Source organism: Melospiza melodia, chromosome 2 (genome assembly GCF_035770615.1).
Source record: "Melospiza melodia melodia isolate bMelMel2 chromosome 2, bMelMel2.pri, whole genome shotgun sequence".
In the NCBI taxonomy this organism is placed as follows: Eukaryota; Metazoa; Chordata; class Aves; order Passeriformes; family Passerellidae; genus Melospiza; species Melospiza melodia.
The window spans coordinates 69,895,837-69,908,069 of record NC_086195.1 but is presented as its reverse complement, the minus strand read 5'-3'; the positions used below and the strand labels follow the sequence as shown (position 1 = coordinate 69,908,069).

The following is a 12,233-nucleotide window of genomic DNA, read 5'->3' as shown; positions in this document are numbered from 1 at the left end:
AGATCAAAACAAACAATCCTGGCTTGAGAGAGCTTAAAATATAACAACAAAGAATGAACAGCTGGAGTTTTACTGAAAATAACAACAACAGCAGCAACAACAATAACAACAACAATAATAATAATGATGATGATGGTTTTTTTGCAGGGATTCACTCTTTAGAGGATCTTTAGTTCCTGAAGAGGGAGTCTGAATAGATCTCCTGTTTGAGAGACAGGAAACATTTTCTTCACTTAGGACTAGCAGAAGGAAATGCAATTAGGAAAGAATGAGATTAAAAGCACTCTTTTTGGCTCCAGTGTGCAGTAATGGGAGTAACATAGTAAGAACTCAATGGAGGATAAGAGCAGGAATTTTATATGTGGCAAGAATTATGTATACATTCAAAGCTGGGATCTACTACAGGTGTCCAAAACCCCAATACAATTGAAATTTCAGTATCAACATAGATGGTATTTAGACCATGGTAAATCTCTGTTCTTAAAATGGAAAATGGATGCAAATATCTCACATATTAATTATTAATGATGAAAGTTACATTACTGTGTTGTCTGTTTATTTTTTGGGTTTGCAGGGTTTGTTTGTGTGCTTCTTGCTATTCTGAAGTTATCTGGGACATTTATGACTGGAGAGATGCAGTAATAGTTGTATTCTATCTCTAGTTCATTTAATTAGAAAAAGAAAGGATAAATAGAAAAAGCAGTGTTAGATGCTTCTGCAATGAGCTGTGATTAATTTTCTCATGAGAAGAAGACAGCTAAACTTTCTAGTATTAGTTTCAGTCTTTTTTTCAAATGCTGAGATACAGAATGCTTCAAAGCAAAATCTCTCTAAGGGAAAGGCCATTATGCATTCTGAAATACTCTGAACATGTAGGTGTAATGAAAGGTTCCCTGAGGATAAATGAATCTGTATGCACCAACAGCTTGGGAAGGGCTACTGCAAATCTTTTCAACCTTTCCTTTCCTCCTGGAATTGTTTCTGTCTTCTCATATGCTGTTGATCTATAATCTGACATAATAAACCACACTGTTTTAGAACTGCAAAATTATTATTTTCAAAGTATAAAGCTCAAGATTGGATAGGGACATTTAGCATTTTTACTTCCCGGCCTTTGCTAAGACCCAAACCAGGCTGCTACCGAACATGATTGCCATCTGTTGTAACATTTGCTAACTAAACAGGCATCCTCAGCATGGCTGAGCATACCACTGACATGCATGCTACAAAACCTTCCCTTCTGTTTTCATGGAGCAGACTGAATAAGGAGGATTTGGGATATTTAGCTTTTCCCTCAGCTCTGTCAGTCCACCACAGCAACACTGTGAAAGTGCAGAAAAATTTAAATCTTTAGCATTTACTGCCCTCAGTAAATCTCCCCACTTTTAGTTTGCCTTAAGTGCCCACAGAATTATTAGCAGGAAATCCAGATGAGTATGGATCGACTGCTGAAGCTCCTGTCAAAAACTGTATTTCCATCCAGTTGCTGGATGGTGCAGCTGGTCCCTGCTGGCAGCTGAACCCCAAGGCAGACAGTTTTTAATGAACAACTAATGAAGAAAGGGAGTCTTCAGTAATGAACTGTTTAGACTATCAGGCACCAGTGGTATAAAGAGTGCAGCTGAAATGTTAGGATTGCTGTGAATGCCAAGGGAATGGAAATGCCTGGGTATTGACACCAGGAGGAGTAGCAGGAGGGGTATAGGAATGGCATGTATTGATAAAGCTAGATTCATCAATAAGTCATCAACACTCAATATAATTACATAATTACATGCAACTTGCCAGGAAAGCCTACACCCAAACTCAAACAAATATTCAAGCCATTAAAAGACGGTGGTGGGAGATAAAGACTAGTTTGGAGCCTAGGACACTCAGACAGGGGGCCAGGAGCAATCTGAGTAAATCCTAAAGACATGCATACTAGGGACAGATGGCAGAGACAGAAGATCCTCATTGCTGTCATCTCCTTAAGGGTCAAAAAAGCACTCCAGCAAGGAGATTGTCAAAAAAAAAAAAAAAAAAAGGACTCCACAGCCAGCCACCAACCCTTGTACATGGTCACCTCAGGGAGTCCTGGGGATGCATCTGGATGCACATCTTTCTACCTGAGTGCTGGCCATGAGCCTAGATGCTTTTGAGTGCATGGATATGAGAGCCTGATTGAAATCAATTGGTTTTTAAACGAGGACATCTTCCCTTCCTATGAGATACTTCACTGAGTTTTACAGTATTATTTAAACAAATTTTCCTACAACAGAATGTGCACTGAATGCAAGGACAAATAAGGCCTTGGTCCTCTGGAAAAAAAAAATCCTGATGAACATATATAAAGTTAATGGATAGACTGAGAATAAAGCAAAGTGGACCAATGATTTATGAATTCTTCACTATGGGAGTCATAAAGCACTGGAACACAGAAGCCATGGATATGCCATCCCTGGAAGTGGCTCTGAGCACCCTGGTCTAGTGGAAGGTGTCCCTGCTCATGGAAGGGGGACTTTAACTAAATGGTCTTTAAGGTCCCTTTCAGCCCAAACCATTCTGTGACTTCACAAACTGGACAGCCACAGAAAATAGGTAAAGTTTTGTAAGTAGAGCAGAGATTTTTACATTCCAGTAAAATATTTTATTCAAATATGAGACAGATTTGCCTCAGGCTTCTACTAAGTTTGTACAAGATGGTTTGCTGCTTGTTCCAATTTTTCAGTGGACAGAGGACTCCAGGCTACAAATCTAATCATATTACAAAATGCATTTGCATGTACTTATTGCTGTAATCTTCACAAGAGTTACAGTTCAGTCTGATCACTTGGACAATGGCTAATTGGAACCAGCACAGCCATACATCTTCTATATTGCTACTTTTGCTGCAAAAATACTTTAGCAGAGTTAAATTATTTGCAATATTTCTTGAGCACAGCATTCTTAGGTGGCAATAAACATTTCATTTTTGTAGCCTTCCAAGCTGTTTCATAAACTTTAATGGGGTACTTTGAACAAGCTATGAAAAAATACAATCATCTGAGAAACTGAAATATCTCTTGTAAAATAAGTTGCAGAAGTCACTTACAGTGAGTAATATCTGGTGGGCCATATGGATCTGTCATGTAAATGGTGGTGGGCTTTCCAACTTTCAGATACACTACATCTGATGTGTTCTTCAGTATTGCTACTGCCTCTTCATGGGTAACTTCTTCTAAACTGTAATTATTTACCTTAGAGGAAAAATCAGAGAGGTGAGTTGAAATGCAGAAATAGACAAAAATGATACATCCCTGCAGTTTTCAAAATGTTTGGAACATTGCTGTCAACAAAAAGCACTAAAGATTATAGAAGCAATTCTGCTGCAGGGAAGAAAATACAGTTTTCTTATTAGCACATGCATGTTCAAAGACTGATGTAGCAACATTGATACACAGAATCAAAATGGGTCAAGAAGGCACTTGGTTTTGACAATAAAAAAAGTTTTTTGTGATGTTCTGCTACATGTATAGTCACCAATATAAAATTGTATTTATTAATAAATTAATAGCAGCATATCAGTTACAGAAACTGTCTACATTATTTAACCTAACAAAATAAACTTCCTAATTCATCTCTTAGCTTCCACAGGTGGGACCTCAGAAATACCCAACATACCCAAATCTTTCCATCACTGATACGACACTGACAACTGAAATAAGGAGAGATAAAAAATGGCATATAGAATACCTATGAGGTGCAGGAATTGTAAAGGGCAGTTCAGGATGGAGAAAAGATATTTTTGATTGTGAAAGTTTGTCAGTTTTCTGGAAGCACAGGAAAAAGACATTGAAAAAGTAAGAGAATGTTGTACTAGCTCTGTGCTGTTTTTAGAAGAGAAAAATACTTAAGCAAGGATAGAAGTAGAAGACTACAGATAAAGTAAGAAAGGAAATGGTGGCAGAAAGCTTTGCCTATTTATCCTCTACTCCCACAAAAAGAAAATCAAAAGAAAAGCATCTGAAGTGGTTTATTGTAGGGGCATATAAAATTTATTAATATATAAATTCACCGTATTAACAGATTGTCAACAATAGGTTGTCCTCCTATACACAAAACTGTGAATGTTCCCTGCCACAAAATGTATAAGCCTCCTGAATGGAGAAATTATAGAATAGGGGGGAAAAAAAAGTAAAGGGTGTAGGTCCAGGTTTCAGGCATGTGAGAAATAACAGAATCACAGAATACCTTGAGTTGGAAGGGACCCATAAGGACCATTGAGTCCCATTCCCTGCTCCTCACACTACTGCCTGAAACTGAACCATGTGACTAAAAGCATTGTCCAGCCTCTCCTTGAATTCTGGCAGGCTTGGAGCTGTGACCACTTCCCTGGGGAGCCTGTTCCACTGACCTACATTTCACAGGGAATATGAAACATTTTACTGTCACTTAAATTGCCATCCTCCAACTTCCACAGTTACTGCAAGGATTCCTTTTAAAGATTATGCAAGATGAAAGCAGAATTCCCTCTTCACTATGGTATAACAGTAAATTGCAGAAAAAAGTATATTATTTCCAGGGAATTTAGTATCAATAAATTATCAGAAACCTGAATGTGACAATAATCAATGGCCAAAGGGTTTGGCAACTGGAAAGAAATTCAGCTACTGTTAATCACTGAAGGACTCTTCATATTCAAATGATTAGATTACCACCAAGGAAAAAAATACTTCTATTGGACAGTATTGCTGAATGTAAGGATTTTGTCCAAACTTTTTCCCCTGTATAATTCTCAGGCTTGGTTTTAAGGGTAATTAAAAGAGACAATGGCAGGTATATTATGATAATATGACATGAAGGGCCGTGATAGAGCCTAACACTCAGAAAGGAGCTGCTGACAGGATATGCTGTATTTTGACAGCTCTTCTATTTAAATAAAAATCTTATGCCCAACTTCTATAAATTTCTATATCTTTCTTTGTTATGAAGAGCAATAACTTACATATACCTTTAATAAATAAATGCTTTAAATTAATAGGCTGGCAGGAAGAAGTGACTGAAATTATGCCTTTCTTGTTTATGTATTTCAAAACTGCCAGACACTTCAGATTCACACCTTTTAGAAAGATGACCACAAGGTTATCCTTTACCTCTTCTCCTTCCCACACTGTCAGTACACTGTATTTCTTGCGTTTCATCCTAAGTTTTTTTCAAGTAGAGAAAAACTCACATAACCTCACCTACTTTACAGCTACTGTAAAAAAAAACATTCTCAGTCAAAAAAAGACAAAAAATGAAATATCTTAGAACTCCCTGGATTTTGAATTTTTGGTCTTTTGAGAAGTGAATAAAAACAACTATGTCGCAATTGAAAAAATATGACAAAATTGACTTGATGCAACTTCTTTTCCAAAGGTGTTGGATTTTGGTTTTTGTTGGGGTTTGTTTCCATAAATTTAGCTGATAAAAATCATCACAAGATACTTGGATGTCACAGTTGTGCAGTAAAGAAGACAAAAAGCCATTTTAGAAAGAGAAAGTAAAGTATTATAATAGAAAACATATTTGATGTGGCAGGTCCTGCGTCTTCTGTCTGACAATAACATTATGGGACAGGTGTTTTACCAACACTGTACAAATGACTGAAATCTAGAAGTTAGGACTTACGGACTTCAAGCAATTCTAATGTCTATGCAGTTCAGCATTATGGTTTTTTTTATAGACATAAAGATCCTAGAGTTCATGGCAAGTTTATGTAAATCATTTTGTCCTGGACTGCTCAGTTCTCAGTAAACAAAGAAATGAAGACTCAATGTACATCAAGAGAAAACAAACAAACTTGTTGATTCATTCACAAAAATTAAGATCCTCAGTGGTGTCATAAGGTCTATTTTAAGTGTGAGCTCTTAGAGAAGGAGATGAGATCACCTTCCTTAGTCATCTGCCAGGATCACCTTTGACTTGCACTTCCAGACTTCCTTCAGAAGGCAGCTCTTGCTTTGCATCTACAATTCCTATTAACAATCCTATGTGCATCTATCAATATATTTTCAACTTTTTGACCATAAAACAATGATCACAAATAAAGACATCTGTATGTGTTCTGCTATACAAAAAACGTGAATACTTAAAAGAATTCTATTGTTCAGACCCCAAGATATAATCGCAAGATGACTGCAGTTATGTAGAGGAATCTTTCGACATCTTTCCTTAAAACATTGTACAGAGATTATGATAATAATAGGAAATATGATGTTGTAGTTGACTTTTATGTTGAGATTTATGTCAAGAAAGACTATTTCTGAAGCTATTTCTTCCATAAAAGATGCCTTGATCTTGACAGAATTTTAAGTACTAAATCTGGCTTTTTCAGTGGTTTGGCCCAATAAATACATTATAGCAAAGCTTTGCTTCCTCCTGTAGAGATAACCTTATATATTTTTTGCATATAGATTGCAAAAAAAGGGTTGCGTTAGAGGTAAAGGAGATAAAGAGTAGGAGAAAGAAATCAACGTGTATATAGCATGCAATCCTCTGAGAGGCTGAATTTTCGTGCAGAATGGCTAACTTAATTCTGAGTGGGTAGAATGGGTACTGCATGCCAACTTTCTGGATCTAGGAAGCCAATTTAAATAGCAGTTAATTAAGGAAAAAAAACCTTAAGGCAAATGCTAAAAAAGATATTTATCTGAATGGTCAGTTTTGTCACAAAGCTGTATACTTGAGACAAAAAATACTGTGACAGGAGCCAAAGGATAGGAGTCAGAAAGAAAAAAGGCATGGAATAAATGGGGCTTTTCTAATTGGAAAAGTTACATGCAGTGAAGATTTAAAAATGCAAATAGCATCTGCAGAAAAAAAAATAGGAAAGCTTTTTCTTTAAATAGAAAGTATGTGATATAAGACATACTGGTAACATGAGAAATGAATAAGGGAAAGAAATAAAATAGCAGTAGAGAAGGAAATTAAAGATAAAAGTCCAATCAAAGAAGCTACTTGAGTGATGGGAGAAATCAATAAGAAATTATGCCAAAGAGATATAAAAAGACTGGGATTTTTTTTTTCCTAAATAGCATAATCAGGGCAATGCTAAGCAAGAATGTTTTATTTGGAAGTTTTCCTAGATTCATACTGAAAATCAAAAGCCCCCAAAAGCAGCTAGGAAAGCTTAGAATCCCCAAAATGACTGCACAAGTGCTCTAAAGAGTAATTTCATTCAGAACAATATAAGCTGATATGAGAATAAGAGCTCCAGAGGAGTAAGTCTGTCTTATTTAATTTTTCTTTCTTAAAGGGGATTTGTTCATTTCCTCTATTGATTTAGGCTAAGAAAGATTTGATTCACTAAGTGAATGAGATAAAGGGGTGATTTTTACATTACCAATGGTAACGTTTGCTTTTCTGTAATATTCAACTTTTCATTCAGACAGTGGATTTTCCTGGCTGAACATTTACCAGTAAACACCTGCAACCTGCCAGCTGTAAATCTAGAATGCTGATGGCCTTTTTTCAAAACTCACTCACTTAAAAGGCTGCAAAGAGTGGGATGCTTTCCAGTGCTGAAGAGTGATGATTTGTACAAAGGATATAAATCTGTTTGCATTAACAAAATACTTATGATCCCATGGACTTATGAGTTAGTTGCACAAGTGCTGGGCTGTTTTCTAAAAGACAATCCCACAAAGACAGCCAAAATAATTTAAAAAACCACCTCTGATCAGAACCAAATGCTAATTTATATGCATCTTGAATTACATGCTCTGATTTTATGCACTTTAATACAAATGTAATCCTGCATTCATACACAATCTGAAAGAAACAGGTACTGGTAGGGGACCTTATAAGGAACACATCAACAATGGAACAGTCACAACCCCACCACAGTCCTATGAAATTACCAGAAAATAACCAGAAAATATGCTTCCTTTTTTCAGAAAGGAAGCATACATTTATGAAAAGGAATGTGACTCCTGTTTCTTCCTCCTGTTTCCATTCAGAAAACAGAATCAAATTAGACCTCTTGTTATATACAATCGCTGATCCCTGTGACTATACGGGGCAAGAAGCAACAGGATACAGCCCAAACTTGCAAGGGTATTTTGGCATATGAGATGTATTTTAGAAAAGCTTCCAGTTATAAAAGATTAATAATAACATACAGTTTCCTTTAAACCCTAATGTTTTTAGCATTTTCCCTGAAAAATGCCTTGCTATTAGTGGTGTTATGTAGTAGTAAAAAAGTACCATTTTTACCATTTACCATTTATACTGATTTGTCATTTACTCATTCTGTAGATAAAAACTTGTCCAAAGTAAGATGATGGTATGAGATAAAAAAAGTAATTATTATCTGAGCTGAAATAGCTGAAAACATTTTTCAGCTTTTCTTGATCATCATTAGCAGTGACCTTGAAGAGGTGAGACATGCATCATGTTTGGAGGTGACACTTCATTTCACTGTGAGATACTCAAAGGCAGGGCTGCCAAAGATTGGAACGAGGACCTGAAGAAGACTTTATGATGTTCAGCAGGAAGAAACAGTAAATCCTGCCCCTGGCACAGGCTAACTCCCATCAATAGCACAGGCTGGGCACTGACAGCCTGGCAGCATCTCTATGGAAAAGTGCTTGGGGCTCCTGATGGATGGCAAGCTAGGCATGAGCTGTGTGTCTCGGCAGCAAAGAGGTCAACAGCATCCTGGGCTGGATGAGCAGGAGCAGAGGCTGGAGAATGAGCAAAGGATTATTCCCCAATAGCTCACACTCATTAGCCTGAACCTGGAAACTCTGCTGAGTTCTGGTTCCTGCACTACAGGAAAGATAACAGAAGGAGGCAAGTTGAGAGCTATGCTGCTGGGATGGCTGGGGATGGAGCACTGACCTGCTGAGGAGAAAAGGAGGGATCTTGGCACTTTCGGCCTGGAGAAGGGGCTCCTCTGAAGGCAGCTTTTAACAGACCCCCAGTGCTTACAGGAAGATCATCAAGGCAAAGCTAAGCTTTTCAGAGTCACGTGTGGTAACAGGATGAGTGACAGCAGGCAGATGTTGAAACAAGAGAGGGTCAAACAGGTTATCAGGAGAAGTCTTTTCCTTGGGAGGACAGCTGAGCTGTGGAACAAGTTTCCCAGAAAGGCTCTGCAATCTCTATCCTTGGAGATTTTTGAGATGCACCTGGATAAATCCCTGAGCAACCTTGTCTGGCCCTATAGCTGGCCCTGAATTACCGTGGTGGTCTGTGATGCTCTGTACATGCTTTACTTTTTCTCCTTTCCACTGCGGACAGAGGCTGAGACACCCACTGCAGTGGGATTCTCGCTGCTGGCATTACCACCAGCAGAAGGAGGCCTTACCACCTGAACACAGCGGGGGAGTATTTTTCTCCTAGCTGTAAGTATTCAGAGGAGAGCTCCAGGTTTTTCCTTTCATATATACCTATAAAAACCATTCAGTTTTTGGTTTAAACACTCATGCTTTCACCAGTACTTTTACAAACAGGTACCTCAGGATTAATGTGCAATGGAGCATTGTCCCGTGCAAGTGCTGAGGTTAGTAGATCTTAAATGCCACAAAAACATAACTGTGTAACATGCCCTTGCACAGATTTCACAATAATCACAAGGTATTATTTACATAATACATCTTCAGAAATCTTAACATACTATATGCAATCTGCATTTAATAACAGTAAGGTCATCAAGCTGCAGAATGCTCAGGTGGCCCAATTCTTGTCTTACATTTCAATACTTGTTTTTATTTTGCTTCTACACTTTCATCACCTCTTAAACTTATATTAATTTGATTTGCACTTTCTTCGGGATCTGAAAGCATTTCACACAAAATTATCACAACACAGATACGAAAATTAAAAAAGCTCCCCAGCAGCTGCTGAGAATTCCAGAAGGATGACAAATTCTTTTAAATTCTGTAGAAAATGATGGAAAAAACCAAAGATCAAGAAAGGATGTGTTACTGAGAAGGAAAAAATAAAAAAAGAGGAACTGCTCGAAGAAATAATCAAGAAATCAGTGAAGCAGAAGTAGGACCATATAGATGACAAGGGTAATACTCTGTTGAAACACTGCCAAAAGAAAGTAATTAATTTTTTCACTGACTATTCGTAAAGGAACATGAAGTTAATGCCATGAACTGACAGATAATCCACAAATTATGATAAAAAAATACTGAAGGTACAGAAGTTAAAAACAAATCAGGTTGTCTAGTTGGAGAGAACCAAGAAACATGGCTGCAATCTGCATGAATTTTAGAAACAGTTTTGATCTTGTAAACGAATCTCTGAATATGTAATGATTACAGTACACAGAGTATTTTCTTGTGCAGCAGTTAAAAGCTTGGTCTGAAAGTACATATCTAGAGGAGAGCAATACTTGGAATGATTTTTTTTTTGCTCATTTTACATGCAGTGATAAAAGGAGACATCACTTTAGTAAAGAAAAACAGTCCAGACTGAAAGGAAAGAAGAACAAAGACATCAAATGTAATGCAAACGACCTCTGTTCATTTTCAGAAGTATAAAATTGTCACAATTGTCACAATGTAGAAACATCTATATCTGACTGCAGTGAATCACAGTTTGAAGGCTGAGATGCTTAATAAACTACTCCTGTAAAAATCTGAGAAGAATGAATTAATGCACAGTGGTATGGAAAATATTTCTATTTAAATTAATTCTTATGAAATTACATTGGAGAGGGTGAATGTGGGGGGTTTGCATCTATTTGATTTCCCTTTATATATTTATTACCTCATGTGAATTGGAAAAAAATTAAGAGTAAAGTAACAAAAAATTGCAGATAACACAAAAACTGCAAGGAATTCTCATCAGTGTAAAAAGCAACAAAAACAGCTGAACAGAAGCAGATTTGCAACAAGTTGCAAAATAACGAAAGTGTAAATTTGGCAAATAAAAATACACATTTCTGCACCAAAATAAGCCAAAACTTCATCATCCAATAGTGACTTGAATTTCACTATGCTGAGATTATGCAAAGACAAAATGCCAAAGAAATTTTGAGTTCTAGTTTCATTTTGCTCTGATTTTGCTAGCACAGGCTGATCCTTAAACTGTTTTATCTACCCATTTGGGTTAAGTAAAAAAGATAAAGAGTCACCAACCCAGCAACCAAGTGCCTTTCCAGTTCTGTTTAGTACTCTGTCATAAAATTAATGCCCATCTTCATATGTGACTGGAACATAATGTCTCTGGCCAAATAAAGAAAACCTCAATTAGGCCCAGCTTCACAGGCAGCAAAAAAGGTCGACTGCTTAAATATCACATCACAGAACAGGGCTAATGCAGTACTAGTTTGTTCTTTTTTTTTCATTGCACTTATTAAAAAAATATTTCTCTACCTGCTGAGATCTATGCAAATACACTGACATGAGTACAACTTGACATAGATTAACTTGTGCTGATTCACCAGGGTCAGGATTTCCCCCTAGTCTTGAATTAAACAAACTCTGTGAGTGGGAAATCATTATTGATAAGAAACAGTGAACCAGCACCAGGGAAATTTTGGAAAATGTTTGGGATGTTTTTTAACATCTATATGGAACACATAAGTAAAGCATTCTTACAAGTACTGAAATGTAAATAGTAGCCCCCTGACAGTTGCTACATGGGAGTCAATAAGCAGTAGAATCAGTACTACCTTAACAAACACTTTGTCTAAAATCTTTTAAGTTTTATGGTCCATTTTGACTTGTTCCTTACGTGCATAAGACATTTATTCTCTTCTCTGTAAAAGGTTTGTCAAAGTAATATAATACACTGCCTTCATAAAATGTTAGCTTTCCAGAGGAATAGGGTTTTTACTTCAATATTAGAAAAATATTTTAAAAATGGGGAAAATGAAGATGATGGAAATACAATTATTATAGCAGTCATTTTGGTTACCTCCAGAAAGATGTATGGTGAATAAAAGTCCTTATATGAAACAATTTTCAGCTAAATAAATGGAATTAAAATTTCTCATACTTACCATAAGAAGTCTATCTCCAACCTGCAATCTCCCATCTTTTTGTGCAGCTCCCCCATCAATAATCTTAGTGACATAAATGCTGTTGTCCCCAGGGATGTGTTGGTTTCCCACCCCTCCTGCAATACTGAATCCTAGACCTGGAAAAGACATTGCAAACAAAACATTAGCAATACCACATCAAACACTAAAGAGAAGTGGAGGACTAACATATACAATGTAAACTTTGAGTATTTTTTTTTCAGAAATACAAATAACATACTCTTTCACTTTC

The 12,233-nt window shown here is 36.8% G+C and overlaps 1 protein-coding gene across 22 annotated transcripts in view; it reads right to left on the bottom strand.

The window, feature by feature from the left end:
• DLG2 (discs large MAGUK scaffold protein 2) overlaps nt 1–12,233 on the bottom strand; it is a 984,895-nt gene that overhangs the window by 264,890 nt on the left and 707,772 nt on the right. For all 22 annotated transcript variants that reach the window (XM_063148780.1, XM_063148803.1, XM_063148779.1 and 19 more), the window contains 2 exons: nt 11,963–12,099; nt 3,074–3,218 (listed from right to left, as the gene is read on the bottom strand). In XM_063148780.1, the coding sequence (XP_063004850.1) occupies nt 3,074–3,218; nt 11,963–12,099 (282 nt within the window). The remainder of the gene's footprint in view (nt 1–3,073; nt 3,219–11,962; nt 12,100–12,233) is intronic.